The sequence below is a fragment of the Portunus trituberculatus genome, chromosome 17 (genome assembly GCF_017591435.1).
Source record: "Portunus trituberculatus isolate SZX2019 chromosome 17, ASM1759143v1, whole genome shotgun sequence".
Classification (NCBI taxonomy): domain Eukaryota; kingdom Metazoa; phylum Arthropoda; class Malacostraca; order Decapoda; family Portunidae; genus Portunus; species Portunus trituberculatus.
This window is the reverse complement of record NC_059271.1, coordinates 24,150,375-24,166,068: the sequence shown is the minus strand read 5'-3', so window position 1 is coordinate 24,166,068 and position 15,694 is coordinate 24,150,375. Positions and strand designations below refer to the sequence as shown.

The following is a 15,694-nucleotide window of genomic DNA, read 5'->3' as shown; positions in this document are numbered from 1 at the left end:
TTCTTGAATCGCAAACCACTCTGAAACACATCCTTTGTTATACTGGCTAGAAACAAGAACATCTACTCTTGTTGAAGTTTTTTTTGTGTGTGTGTGCCTCTTTAAATGTTTCGTAGAGCGTTTAATGTTGCGAGTGTTTGCATATCATAATGAACAGAGTTAAATTAACATACGTATCCCTTTCCAAAATCATTATCTGTTATTTCATCTATAAGAGAATAATTTTTAGCAAGCCGTTCTTCTTCTCCTTTTATTTTTATTTCTCTTTTGGTGCCTTTAGTCGGTCCCATTCACGTATAAAAAAAAGGAGAGAAAAAAAAGGAAAGAAAAATGGAGAGAAGGAGAAAACCATGCACGCCGTTCCTGACAAAAGCGTGACGGAATTCACTTCAAGTATTTAGGAGGCGAATGCGTGTCACGTCCAGGCAAGGAATGGTTTAAAAGAAGGAGAGGAAAATACTTGGCGCATCATAATTTGGGATCATCATTGGCCATCACCACCATCACCACCACCACCACCACCACCACCACCACCATCATCGTGACCGTGTGTGTGTGTGTGTGTGTGTGTGTAATAAGACAAAGTGATGTACTCAATATTTTAAAGGTGAAAGAGGAATAGTATGTAGGTAAAGCTTGGTATTTACCTATCCACACACACCCGCAGATTACCTATCCACACACACCCGCAGAGAGAGAGAGAGAGAGAGAGAGAGAGAGAGAGAGAGAGAGAGAGAGAGAGAGAGAGAGAGAGAGAGAGAGAGAGAGAGAGAGAGAGAGAGAGAGAGAGAGAGAGAGAGAGAGAGAGAGAGAGAGAGAGAGAGAGAGAGAGAGAGAGAGAGAGAGAGAGAATTATTTTAGACACGCCCCACGGGAGGCGCCAGACAGTCTGTTGTTATGGAGGCAGGGGAAGGGAAGAGGAGCAGAGAAAGGAAGGGAAAGACGAAGGATGAGAGGGAAGGAAAACAAATAATTATCTTACCTTCCTACTTCCTTTTTTATCTTCATTTTAGTTTCATGATTTATCTTGATGCCCTTCACAAACACACACACACACACACACACACACACACACACACACACACACACACACACACACACACACACATGACTGGTGAACTGTATCACTGATTAAATGTCCTTCATTGAAATAGGTAATATAGACGTGACGGAAAGCTCTCTCAATTCAATCCAGTAAGAATACATATAGAGGAAAATAATAGTGGCTTATTTATTACTCAGTTCATTCTGATGGCAAAACGGAAGAATATTTGATAGCACCCATTCCACCTAATTTTGGAGTGAATTAGTTTTAGGTTGGTATGAGTCTAGGTTAAGATGAGTTAGATAGCTGAAAGACTAAATAAGCTAACTTTAACTTAACCCATTCTAACATAACCTACACTACAAAACTATTTTACCTGACGTTCATGAGACTCTTAACACTAAAAATCCAGTTATTGAAAGTTGTTAGGTTACATTAAACTATAACTCATTCGGAAATTGATAGTCGAGCCTAACCTATTTTCAATTGATCCTAAAATGTACCTGGAGTGACTGATCTTCATGGGATACTGAACGAAAACCCTTGAGACCACCTATCACGAATCACTCCAGGCGTCTGCTAGTCTTGCCTGGTTGGCTGGACCTAGATAGACTGGCAGGGCTGAGGGGTGACCTTCGCCCCACCCTTGCCAAGGCTTCTGGCACCGTCCACAGCCACGTATAAAGCTGCAGGTCGTCTTGGTGTCCTTCCTCGGTGTCAATACTGTGCTGGGAACTGTATACTCATAACAGCGCTGCGCTAACCTGAACCTCACGCTTAAGTCTCTCTAATTGCATACAGACGCTCGGGTGCAATACTGGTAAAGCCGTGGATTTATTTAATTTTAGGGTGTGTATAGACAAATGCTAAAGTAACTGTCCCCTCACGTTCCACAGTTGAAGGGGATGGGCGGAAAGTGAGACGGCGTACGGTACAGTTTACTTACACTAGTTTAACAGTGTATTTATTGATTTTTTTTTGTTGGGGGGGTGGGGGATGGGGAGGGGGATGACTCATGCGCTAAAATACAAACTGCTCTTTTACGAGACTGGAATGTGACGTCTAAGGTATCGTGGGAAACTCATAGTATATATTTGTTAAACAGTGGACAAGTCTCTTTCTGTCACAGTAACCGTTCCGTCTCTCAGAAATATAAAATGGATGATAGCAAAGTTACTCTATCGGCAGTCTACATATAATAATATTGATTAACATTACTATTTATTATCATTATTATCATTATTATTTTATTATTATTATTATTATTATTATTATTATTATTATTATTATTATTATTATTATTATCATCATCATCATAATTTTGGTGACACTTGCCAAAATAATTGTTCCCTCACATTCAGAGTTCAAAATGGCGGTGGGCAGAGCTGAAAAGGAATACCAGCAATAATTTCCGCATTATATTGGTTAAACCTGTCAATTTTTTGGTGGGATAATGCACGCTAAAGTTTTCTCACGTATAAAGCTGAAGGGGATGATAGCCACAGTTGAAGGGGATGGATGGTACGAGAAAGACACAAAGGGACAGTTTTCATCTTTTGGTTCAACTTCTCTTTTTTTTATTTATTTTACCTGTTCTATCTATCAATGCTAAAGTAAATATTCCCTCACTTCACAGCAGAGTCAACATAATGATCTGCGTGCGAAAAGGTAATGACTTGTGGTAATGCTATGAATTCCAAAGGTAGAAAGTTGTGGTACAAGTTTGGAGATTAATTTCCAAAGACGTCAATCCCAGAAAAAAAATGACGAAAGTAGTTCAAATCTTACAGACCATATTACTTTTATTCTGGCTCTGTAAACTCGAATGAGGAAGTAAATTAGAAAGGGATAGGACATATCTTAGGACCTGACGATTGGTGTGGTCCTGACGTCTAAGGCATTGTATTCCTTCACCTGTTCAAGGCTTCGATTCCCAATAGGGGATCTCGTATTGCTAATTCATTCCGTCTTACAATCAATTTCCGTGTTTGTGCGGTATACACGACTTTGAGGGAGGGCAGGAGGGGGTGGCATTACGTGACCACTTAGATAATATGTTAAGCAATGAAATGAACGAAAGACTAAAACAGCTACGTTCTCAAGGGTACCAAAGGAGGAGGACATTTAACACCAAAACTTATGGCATAGTTCTTTGAGGTTCTCTGAGGCTTGAGACTGGAATAATAATGCGGCTACAAGAAGATTTAAATGAAGAAGTGGAGAACAGCCGAAACAAGAAAAAATGAGAAGAAAAAACGAGAGGGGAAAAAAAAAAACCGTAGTGGAGCACAGAGGAGTCAGCTACTGCCCACTTACTGTCACGTACTAATAAAAGATAAAAGAAGATGAAGGGCGGGGAGGATTTAGATAACAGAGGCACATCAAAGAGTAATACGAAGGAGAAAAAGAGAGAAAACGAAAGTAATAGAAGCATAGGAGAGTCAGTGGTCGTTTATCGCACTGTAATAATAGATGGTGAACATAGATACAGATGACGAAATAATGGAGAGAGAGAGAGAGAGAGAGAGAGAGAGAGAGAGAGAGAGAGAGAGAGAGAGAGAGAGAGAGAGAGAGAGAGAGAGAGAGAGAGAGAGAGAGAGAGAGAGAGAGAGAGAGAGAGAGAGAGAGAGAGAGAGAGAGAGAGAGAGAGAGAGAGAGAATGTAAAGAAAAGAACAAAACATCAACGAATCATGTGGCCATTCGTTCAGCACCTGTTCGTCGTCGTGTGGGAATAAAAGATGAACGTTTGTAAGAGATAAAAGATAGGCAAGTGACATCCCGATAGACTCACGCGACGCATTGATCGTGAGGCAACGTGACCACAACGCCGCCTGTTTGTTTATCGTAGCAACATGATCCGGGATTACAGTGTTTTATTCTTATCCTTTTAACCAGAGAACGAAAACCTTGGGGATGTGAATCGAGTAAGGGTATAAGATTAGTGTTTTATGTGTTTTTATATATCTTAGCAACATGATTTGGGATGGTTGTGTTGATTATACTGTTATTGGTGTTTGGTTGTTGGTGTTATTGTTTTATTTTTTTTTCTTTCTTTTTTAAATCATGGTGAATAAAGAAGTTGGAGATGTGAAGTGAATATAAGATAAAATACTGGTTTATGTAGCTTCAGTGGTGTTATACTGTTATTGGTGTTTTTTTTCTTTTAATCAGAGTGAAGGAAGAAGCTGAAGATGTGAAATGAATATATAAAAAGATCTGGTTTATGTCGCTTCAGTTGTAGACTGTTAGAAATTTTTTCTGTTTATCCTTTTAAATTTCTTCTTTTAGCCACCGATGAGAAGAATCCCAAAATGTAAAAAAAAAAAAAAGAAAAAGAAGAAAATACAGGAAAAAAGTTGCAAATATCGCGTCACATGTAGATTGAATTCAGCTGTATTTCAATGTTTTTCTCTTCTATATATTTTGTATTCTTTGTTTTTACCTTCGATAAAACTATAGAATAGGAAAAGTTCGACGCTGTGAAACAGTATAGAGAAGGACTGACCTATGTCACTTTGCACGAAATTCTGAATCTCCTTTCTTTTCTTTTTTTTTTTTTTTGTCAGAAAACAGGAAGAGAAATTTGGAGAGCAACCGACAGGAAAAAGACAGTATAGCTTTACATGGAGAACATTTTTTTTTACCCAAACAAAACGGAAAAAAAAAAAAAAAAATTTGAGACTAAATAAAAAAAGAAAAAAGTGACTTTTACTCTCTCGTCAGGAGAGTTTTGAAAAGCAACAAAGATTATTAGTCGGGATCTCTTTTCTTTTTAAATCCTTTTTAAAACTGTCACTAGAACTATCAAAACGTCCTTGTAAACACAAATAACCTCCACTGCAGTGTAGCCTGGTAAAGCAGACGAATTAAAAAGAAAAATGTTTACAAGATTACGGTTCGTTGTCAAAGTCGAGTAACATTTTACATTCACTTCCTTTGTCTTTAATCCCGTCTTTCCATCAAAATAAAGTCCTCTGATCTGCTGAAAGTCTCCTTACGAACACTGACGAGCTGATAGATTTTTAGCAGATCAGAGGGCTGCAGAGTGACACGAAAAATATGGGAAAGACCACAAAAAAGTCAATAAGCTTATTTGATTGGTAGCCTTAGTTATGTACCTTGACTTGGAGACTGGATATGGATATCAGCAAGCAAGCAGAGAGAGAGAGAGAGAGAGAGAGAGAGAGAGAGAGAGAGAGAGAGAGAGAGAGAGAGAGAGAGAGAGAGAGAGAGAGAGAGAGAGAGAGAGAGAGAGAGAGAGAGAGAGAGAGAGAGAGAGAGAGAGAGAGAGAGAAAAATTAACCTTACCTAACACAAAGCTACAGTATAAAACACAATACAATGGAGATGTAGAAAATCATATGACTTCTAACCTTCCTGCACTTTTATGTATATAAAGACTGAATATTGACAAAAACAAGCAAGCAGAGGCTATAACCATAATTATTGGGATGATAACAATAACGACCGGATGAAATCTTTCGCATCAGAACGTAACCTCGGCTACAATACTGGTAACTGCAAATACGTCCCCAATTCATACGTGGAAAAAAAGAAAGTATGTGCATGTACTCGTATAGTTACCGGCAATACCATGAGTCTGCAACGGTAATGCAATCCCGTACCCAAGCCAGCATTCTCAGAGGAACAATGACGCGACGCACTGCATACATTTAAGAGACAAATTCTTGGAACAAAAGACAAGAGAGAAGACAAAACGCACACAATCATCCTCCCCTCTCCCCCACACACGGAAAAATCAACACGACACCCGCTTTGCTTCCCTCCACCTCCCTAAGAAGAAAAAAAACAAACAGGAATTCCTTTCCCACGAAAAAAAAAAAATCATAAGACGAATAAACACAAACGGGAACCTCAAACACAGAAAACGTGCGTCTGTGTGACTGTATAAGCCTTCAATAACATGCGTTCCTTGAAGTCTGGCTGGTTAACTGACTGACTGACTGAATGCTGACCTCTTGACATGCACTGAATCTTGAACATCTTGCTCTACACCCCAACACACACAGACACACACACACACACACACACACACACACACACACACACACACACACACACCTGTTTTGCGGTTCATATGGTTCGCCTTGCGGTTTCTGCGTGGATCTCCTGCTGATACAAGCCCTGTGTGTTGTTTATACGGGCGGCTGACACGACACGCGGAAGTTATGAGTAGGAGGAATCTTCCACGTGCAACAGTTTACGAGAGAGAGAGAGAGAGAGAGAGAGAGAGAGAGAGAGAGAGAGAGAGAGAGAGAGAGAGAGAGAGAGAGAGAGAGAGAGAGAGAGAGAGAGAGAGAGAGAGAGAGAGAGAGAGAGAGAGAGAGAGAGAGAGAGAGAGAGAGAGAGAGAGAGAGAGAGAGAGAGAGAGAGAGAGAGAGAGAGAGAGAGAGAGAGAGAGAGAGAGAGAGAGAGAGAGAGAGAGAGAGAGAGAGAGAGAGAGAGAGAGAGAGAGAGAGAGAGAGAGAGAGAGAGAGAGAGAGAGAGAGAGAGAGAGAGAGAGAGAGAGAGAGAGAGAGAGAGAGAGAGAGAGAGAGAGAGAGAGAGAGAGAGAGAGAGAGAGAGAGAGAGAGAGAGAGAGAGAGAGAGAGAGAGAGAGAGAGAGAGAGAGAGAGAGAGAGAGAGAGAGAGAGAGAGAGAGAGAGAGAGAGAGAGAGAGAGAGAGAGAGAGAGAGAGAGAGAGAGAGAGAGAGAGAGAGAGAGAGAGAGAGAGAGAGAGAGAGAGAGAGAGAGAGAGAGAGAGAGAGAGAGAGAGAGAGAGAGAGAGAGAGAGAGAGAGAGAGAGAGAGAGAGAGAGAGAGAGAGAGAGAGAGAGAGAGAGAGAGAGAGAGAGAGAGAGAGAGAGAGAGAGAGAGAGAGAGAGAGAGAGAGAGAGAGAGAGAGAGAGATTAGCCTGAATAAAGGAAGATGGTTGCGGGGGGCATCAGGCTTCATCTATGCATATTCATTAAGGTGTAATTATGTAAATGCGGTTTATATAGCAGCAGGAAGGGGAAGCTCTGGTGTGTAGAGACCAGGGAGAGGAAGGAGAGTGAGGAGAGGAGAGTTGGGGGGGAGAGGCCAGGTGAGACAAGAAGGCAGGTGTTTGAGAGACTCACATTCGTAGAAACACCTGCTGACAGTCAACTCGCTCCATCAGTTCTCGTTTGCCTAGTGTCCGTAAGCCTCATTCCCTCCGGAGCCTTGTCGTCGCTCCCAACACTGTGTGCTTTCCGGCCAAACACAACACAATCTTGGCGTGTTCGTGTGAGACAGGGATCATCTTGGGTCAATTACGCAGAAAATATCAGGGTGGTGCGTGTTGGGTGTGCGAGGGAAGGTGGTGGTTCTTTTCAGAAGTCAGTGTGTGGGCGGCCACCTCGAGGGTTGCAAGGGGAATACGAGCTCGTGTCTCTCGTCCCAGGAGGAGATAACTACGATATACACAATTCGGCGCGTTTCTTGAGGATGAAGATATTACTGATAAAAAAAAGTTAGTAAGCGAGTGGAGTGTCTGAGGTGGGAGGAAGCTACATGCAGCACGAGGCAGCAAGTGTTATATGAACCTCGTTATTACCAAGTTAATTCATGACGGTGTGTCGGTACTTTAGATCGTATCAGGCAGAAGAGTGAGAGGGCAGCGCCGCGGCTGTGTGTAGTGCCTCGCAGTGGTCAGGAGACACCAGTAAACACGAAGTTCTCGACGTGCAGTGGTTACCGTTGCTCACTTTGCGCTGCATTGTCAAGGTCGTGGCAGAACATGTAGGCAGTGCGCGTGATGATGTCCAGTGCTAAATCTGTGAGATCTGACATCATCTGCGCCATCAACCGAGACGACAGCCGGAGAATACTGGGAAGAACTACCACGCCACTCGTCCCCAACGGCCCATCTCACCTGCTCGATGACACCGCAGGCTCATTGAAGGAGTCTAACAGGATGTCCGGGACCTCACTTTTGAGGAACCCAAGTCAGACCTTCTTCAAGAAGGAAGTTCTTCCTTCTTCATCAGACATAACGGTGGAAGACGGACACCTGCAGATAATCAAGCCCTTCGAGCCTGCCTCCGAGGAGGGAGACAAGCCTTGGCAAGATGAAGCAGCGCCAGTGAAAGAATCCTCCCTTAATGACGACGAAAACTTAACACAGCATCAAGAACCCGGTGCAGAGAACAGTGACGACAAAGGTTCCGAGAAAAGCGACTCGGGCAGAAGCGACAGTGGGTCACTGGATACAGGCCCCAACTTGAGTCTTGAAACTCAGCCTGTTGACCCGTCTTCACCGCCAACGATTCCAGAGGACAAGGACGTGACGACTGCTGCTGCGGGCGAGTTGCCGACCCGCAGTCCAAACGAGGCTGAATGCTTTTCGGTAACCAGCAGCAACATAGACTTTGAACTAGAAATTTCTGAAAGGCATCTCCTAGAGAAGCTGAGGAGGCTTCTCAAGGAAGCGAGGAAAAAGACGTCGAGGGGGAGGGTGATGTCTCTGCTGCCGTCAAGGAAGGAGAGGAAGAGAGGGAACAGAAAAGAAGGTCCAAGGAGGACCCTCACCGCACCCACAGCAAGGACGGAAAGGAATCCGAGGGCCACCAGCTGCCCTCCGTGCTGCGGTCCAAGGAGGGCGGGCGGGCACGCTCCTCATCCGTGGGCCACAAGGTGAGGTTCACCAGCCAGTGCAGCTTGGGAGAGTCTGACAACGACCCAGCCAGCGGCGTTCAGGACGATTCTCGCGCCTCACGCAGACAAGGCCGCCGCCACAGGAGCAAGGTTCACCGATCAGGTTAGCGGCCTCCAGCAAGCACGCTGGAGGCATTGCTTGAGTTACTGGCTGATATAGCGGGCTAGCCGGCAGTTGGGCAGGTCAGAAAGGGTGGTAAGAGAGCTCTGGACGCAGCCAGCGTGACGGGCATGGACGACGAGGAGAGGGATGCTGCAACCACGCGGCGGGAGTACCACACGCTGCTTCGGGAGATCCAGGCACTCATGAGCGAGGTGCAGCGGCAGAGAAATGACTTCCGGAGCGAGCTGCGTTCCCTCACATCCACCATCATCCGCCGCCACAACTCCACCTCGGCCAGGCCTTGCGTGTGCTCCGCCCCAAGGAAGACCTCCCGCCTTCCCGTCATGGTACGCGGTCGCTCTTGCGACCCACTGCCCTGTGAAAGACTCCACCGCGAGCACTGCCTCCAACACCAGCCTGTGCCACCACCTCCAGTATACTCATTGCTTTAGCACCATGAAATGCACCATGCACAACTGCCACCACTGCCCCGCAACCTAAGACTGCACTTTCTGCCATCACCACCACCACTACCACCATCACGGCCTTCACTCAGCATAGAACTTTGCGCCACCACTACCACCTTTGCCCTTCCGCTACACACCGCATCCCCTTCATTATACCACCACCACCTCCACTACGACCACAACAGCTGTCCCATCACACACACACACACACACACAGGAACCTTTTTTTTTCTAATCTATTTACTTGGTGCCCTCGTCTTATCTCCTCCTACCTCTTAATGTTTTTCCCTCACTCTTTCATTCCCCTCACCCTACAATTTTCCCCTTTACCTTCACCCTGAATCATGCCTCCTTCTCCTCTCTTCTCTTTGTCTTATCTTTTCCTTTCCCTTTCTAAGTCCTTCAGTGGATCTTCCCTCTATCACTTCCCCCATCCCTTCTCCCGTCCTCTCCTCAGAGTGCCACGCCCCTTCAAGTCCACCACAACGCTGCCACGGCACTTCTGGCGCGGCGCTGGCATCGACCACTGCTATTGCCTCCATCATCCCCACCCCTCCCATACCACTCTATACTCCCCCATCACTGCTATCCATTATCACCACCATTAACACTACCATAGCCTTCACTAGGTACTCTCCCATCACTGCCACTCCTTATCCCTACCTTTACCATTGCCACTACCATGAACACCTGTCACAACCTTCACTATCAGACCAGACCTCCTCCTCCTCCTCCTCCTTTTAATCATGACTGCCACTTTCACTTGTCGCTTTCAGTATGGTGCCATATCAAACTACCATTACGAGTGGTTATAGCAGCGAAACACACGCACACGCATACGCACACGCACACGCACACACACATTGGTGATCTTATAACCCATTATTGATAAAAGTGCTATTACAATATTATTCAACAAGCAGCAGCAGCAGAGAGAGAGAGAGAGAGAGAGAGAGAGAGAGAGAGAGAGAGAGAGAGAGAGAGAGAGAGAGAGAGAGAAAATTTTAATGTGTTCGCTTGCACCTCTCTCTCTCTCTCTCTCTCTCTCTCTCTCTCTCTCTGGAAAATATTCCTCCTTTCCTTGACCTGCTCCAGTTATTAGCACTCCGTGTGTGTGTGTGTGTGTGTGTGTGTGTGTGTGTGTGTGTGTGTGTGTGTGTGTGTGTGTGTGTGTGTGTGTGTGTGTGTATGTGTACTTTCACGCTTCATCGAGGGTCCAGTAATCTGGGAAGAATGAGTCACGTCAAAGGATAATGGACTGTGTCATGAGAGAGAGAGAGAGAGAGAGAGAGAGAGAGAGAGAGAGAGAGAGAGAGAGAGAGAGAGAGAGAGAGAGCTTCCGCAAGTCAAAAGTTAAATCTGACGTCAGAGGCATGAATGAACGTGTGTGTGTGTGTGTGTGTGTGTGTGTGTGTGTGTGTGTGTGTGTGTGTGTGTGTGTGTGTGTGTGTGTGTGTGTGTGTGTGTGTGTGTGTGTGTGTCCCTCCCCTCACAAACTTCCTGGAAACAGCTTCACACGAGTACAATTAAAGACATAAATCATCATTACAACATTTCAGCAAGACGACTGATGGATAACCTTGTCTCCATCATCACCCACGTCTTCCCTTCCGTCTCTCAGATCCACCTGTTCCTCTTTACGCGAGTCTTTCACTGTCCTGTTCTGTCTTCTGTTAATAGTTAGTGCTGGTTAGTGTGATTAAAAAGACGATAAGTTAAATAGTGTATTGCTGTTTGTCCTTCATTATTAGTGCCTTTCTGATGATTTTTTTGTGCTTCCTGTTTTCATCTCATTTTTCTTATGTCTTTTTCGATCCTTCAGTTTTATATGTCACTATTCTTTCTAGGAGAGAGTAGAGGAGTTAGGAACCTCACACACACACACACACACACACACACACACACACACACACACACACACTCTCTCTCTCTCTCTCTCTCTCTCTCTCTCTACATCAAAGTCCTATCAAAGGTAAATAAGTCCGTAGCACCACAGGGAACCGCAACACACACACACACACACACACACACACACACACACACACACACACACACACACACACACACTCACAGGCACGCTATAAGGTCAAGGCTGTCCTACGCTCCATCACCATAAAGAGATCACTATCATAATACACGAAGGAAGAAAAATAAAAAGTAGAAAAAAAAACATGCGAAAACGTTTACCTTAACATTTTTCTTCTTTTTTTTTTTACCGAATTCCATTACTTACAACCTCCACCACGCATTAATATCCATCACTACCACTACTATTACTACCGCTACTATTAACACCACGCCCATACCACGCCCTTGCCAACACGCCCCTCTCTCTCTTTCTCTACCCCCTCCCCTCTCTCTCTCTCCAATCAAGGCCATCCCTCTCCCATCACAGCTCGGGTTCCTGACGATAGGAAACACAAGCTCTTCATGGCGTCATTATGTAAATACGATGACGTCACGTATGTAAACAAACGGCTTGGGGGAGGAGGAGGAGGAGGAGGAGGAGGAGGAGGAAGAGGAGGAGGATAAAGGAAGTGTGAGTCCTTTAAACTACTTGCGTTACATCCTCTCTTCTTCTTCCTCCTTCTCTCATTTGCTTGTTATTGCTATTTTATGAATTTCTGCTTTCTCTTTCTCTATCTCGCTTTTCCCGTCATGCACTTGTGGCCTTGAGAAGCTTTTGTGTTTGTGGTGCGTTGGTGAAGAGAGAGAGAGAGAGAGAGAGAGAGAGAGAGAGAGAGAGAGAGAGAGAGAGAGAGAGAGAGAGAGAGAGAGAGAGAGAGAGAGAGAGAGAGAGAGAGAATTGAAGGTAAATATACTGGTTTAAAAAAGAAGGGTACGAACATGGAACGAGATGCAAGAAGGAGAAAAAGGGAGAAAAAAAAAAAAAGGAATGAAAAGGCTAAAACACACACACACACACACACACACACACACACACACACACACACACACACACACACACACACACACACACACACACACACACACACACACACACACACACACACACACAGGAGATAAACAAAACACGTGGATAAAACAAACACTCCACAGAAAAGAGAGAGAGAGAGAGAGAGAGAGAGAGAGAGAGAGAGAGAGAGAGAGAGAGAGAGAGAGAGAGAGAGAGAGAGAGAGAGACAAAGCTGAATGCGAATCACGTAACGAAGGTAAGAGAAAAAGAACTGACAGAAAGAAAGTAGGGAAAAAAGACGATAAATAATAAAAAGAGAGGATTATGAAGAAAACTGAAGGAAGGAAGGAAGGAAGGAAGGAAGGAGATATATACAGGAGTGACTGGAAGAAGGAGGTATAGGGGAAGGGAAGGAGGGAAGGACGAATGGAGGAAAGTGATGGAGGGAAGGCAATAAGAGAAGTGAATGACGAGCAGGAAAAGGGAAGGAGGGAGGAAATAAAGAGAGCGTGGAGGAGGAAAGAATAGAGCAAGAGGGAAAGAATGTGGTATATTGGAGAGAGAGAGAGAGAGAGAGAGAGAGAGAGAGAGAGAGAGAGAGAGAGAGAGAGAGAGAGAGCGGCTTTAATTCCTTCCTTCCGCGATTAGATTGTAGGTCTTCCTGCCTGCGCCTCCTCCTCCTCCTCCTTCTTCACCTCCTTTTTCATATCATAGATTATTTCTCTTAGTATGTCTCCTTCCTCTTCCTTCTCCTCCTCTTACTAAGTAGATTACTCCCCCTCTTCCTCCTCCTCCTCCTTACTAATATTCTTCCTTTTACTCCTTTATACCATCACTTATTCTTCTTTTCGTATATACCACACCTCCTCCTCCTCCTTCCTCCTCCTCCTCCTCTTCCCTCTTCGCTCTCTCCCGATATTCCCTTTAACTTCTTTAACTTACTTCCCTTCTCCTTCTCTTCTTCTTCTTCTTCCTCCTCCTCCTCTTCTTAACCCAGCTCCCTTTCTCTTTACTTTTTTTTTCTCTCTCCTCCTCCCCTTACAAGTATTTTTTCCGTTATTTCCCCTCAATACCTCCTCTTCCTCCTCCTCCTCCTCCTCCTTCTCTTCTCCTTTCCCTCCTCTCTTGTTGCGTCTCTATCTTCCTCTTCTTACAGCCTTTTACCGCATTATTTCTTCCAATTCCTCCTCCTCCTCCTCCTCCTCCTCCTCCTCCAGTCAGCACTTTCCTTCTGATTTTATTTCCTTTCTGCATTGAGGGAGGAGGAGGAGGAGGAGGAGGAGGAGGAGGAGTATAGGTCATTTGGAGGAAAGAGGAGGAAGAGAGGGAGGCAATAGAAGGAAGTAAAAGGAAGAAGAGTGAAGGTGGAAGGAAAGAGGAAAGCAGGGGAAGAAAGGGAGGAGGAGGAGGAGGAGGAGGAGGAGGAGGAGGAGGAGGAGGAGGAGGCGGGAAATAAGAATACAAAGGAATACAAAGGAAGACAAACAGCAACAGACCCTTAAGTCCTTACTAGGCTGTTTGTTTGAAGGAAAACAAGAGGGAAAAAGAAGAAAAGTAAAAGATGGAAAGAGTGGAAGATGGTGGAAGGAACAAACTAAGAAAGGTGGAGAAGATTGGAGGGAGGGAGGGAGGGAGGGAGGGAAGGTGGATGGAACTAAGAAAGTGGATAGAGCGAAGGAGGGAGGGAGGGAGGGAGGGAGGGAGGTATAAGCCATTTAGGTGGAGGGAAAAGGAAGGAGGGAAGAGGGACGAGAGAGAGAGAGAGAGAGAGAGAGAGAGAGAGAGAGAGAGAGAGAGAGAGAGAGAGAGAGAGAAGGGAAGGGAGGAGAAGGAGAAAGAAGAGAGGCATGGGTCGCGGGGTGGAAGAGAAAGGAAGTATGGAACAGAATATGAATCGATGTACTGGGAAGAGGGTGGAAGTGAGGTGGAGAGAGGTGGAGAGAAAAAGAGAAAGAGTGTGTCTGAGAGTAACAATGAACCTGAGAGAGTGGCATGGAAGGTAAGAACAGTGGAATGAATGGCGGTTACAAGTGGTGTGTGTGTGTGTGTGTGTGTGTGTGTGTGTGTGTGTGTGTGTGTGTGTGTGTGTGTGTGTGTGTGTGTGTGTGTGTGTGTGTGTGTGTGTGTGTGTGTGCACCGTGGTGTGTTAGTCTTATCTAACGCAGGTGTACATAACGATCGGTAGCCTGAGGACTTGTGGCGGAGAGAGAGAGAGAGAGAGAGAGAGAGAGAGAGAGAGAGAGAGAGAGAGAGAGAGAGAGAGAGAGAGAGAGAGAGAGAGAGAGAGAGAGAAGATAATGAAGGACATATAATCAAAAGGATGACGAGGAGAACCAGAGCGAGAAAAAGGAAGAGAAGAAGAGGAAGAGAACGTGATAACACAGTAGATAGGAAACGAAGAAATAAAGCAGAAAAAAAACGGAAAGAAAAAGAAAACAGACGGAAGTAAAAAAATGAAGAAATAGAAGAAAAAAGTAAGAAAGTAGAACGAAAAGAGAGTTAGAGAATACTAAAGATTTACCATTATCTGTAATTACCTTCACCTCCTTTTCTCTCTCTCTCTCTCCCTTTCCTGCCTTCCTCCTCTCTTTCTTTCTTTCACTTTACTCTTCTTTCTATCTTGCCAAAAACGTCTACATTATCTATCGCCCACTTTCACATATTCCCCTTATCTGAACTGGAAAGCATCTTAAGGAAGGAAAGGAAGGAGGGAAAAGAAGGGCAAAAGAATAATGAATAGAAAGGGGAAGATGGAGAGAAAGAGGGAAGAACAACATGAGGCAAAGTGGAACGATAAATAGAAGTGGATCGATTTTCCTACTCTCTCTCTCTCTCTCTCTCTCTCTCTCTCTCTCTCTCTCTCTAAGTGCAAAATATCACTTCTTGATATTTATTTTGACAAGACTTTCGTCAAGATGTCTTGTTTCCATTACCCTGAGAGAGAGAGAGAGAGAGAGAGAGAGAGAGAGAGAGAGAGAGAGAGAGAGAGAGAGAGAGAGAGAGAGAGAGAGAGAGAGAGAGAGAGAGAGAGAGAGACGACACACGCAAAAGAGGTCTTCTAATTATAAGCAAATCAGCGGAATCTATGTCTCAGCTTATTAGTGACTGTATGGATTTATCGACCTCGCTACACATCATTTGCAAGGACTTGAAGCGAACACCCCTTGCAAGATTCCCCGGGAGAGACAGAGCACAGAAAAGGCGGTAAGGTTGCGGCTATATAATGTCTCGCGTCTCCAGTCTTATTATTATGATGTGGTGTTAGTTCTTTGCTTTGAAGCGCACCCCGACACACACCTTGCAAGATTCCCCGGGAGAGACAGAGCACAAAAAACCGGTAAGGTTGTGCTTTATAGTGTCTCGTGTCTCCAGTCTGATTGTTACGATGTGGTGTTAAGTTCTTTGCTTTGCTTCTCGTTACTGGTATTAGGCAACCCTATGATTGTTTATTAGAGTATGTTCTTTTTGTGTATTGCAGGTGATT

The 15,694-nt window shown here is 44.7% G+C and overlaps 1 protein-coding gene across 1 annotated transcript in view; it reads left to right on the top strand.

The window, feature by feature from the left end:
• The first annotated feature begins 7,115 nt into the window (after positions 1–7,115).
• Positions 7,116–15,694, top strand: part of LOC123505236 — a 23,258-nt gene continuing 14,679 nt past the window's right edge. Inside the window, 3 exon segments of the mRNA XM_045256424.1 lie at positions 7,116–8,595; positions 8,598–8,826; positions 8,941–9,173. Coding sequence (XP_045112359.1) covers positions 7,825–8,595; positions 8,598–8,826; positions 8,941–9,173 — 1,233 coding nt within the window. The 5' untranslated portion in view covers positions 7,116–7,824.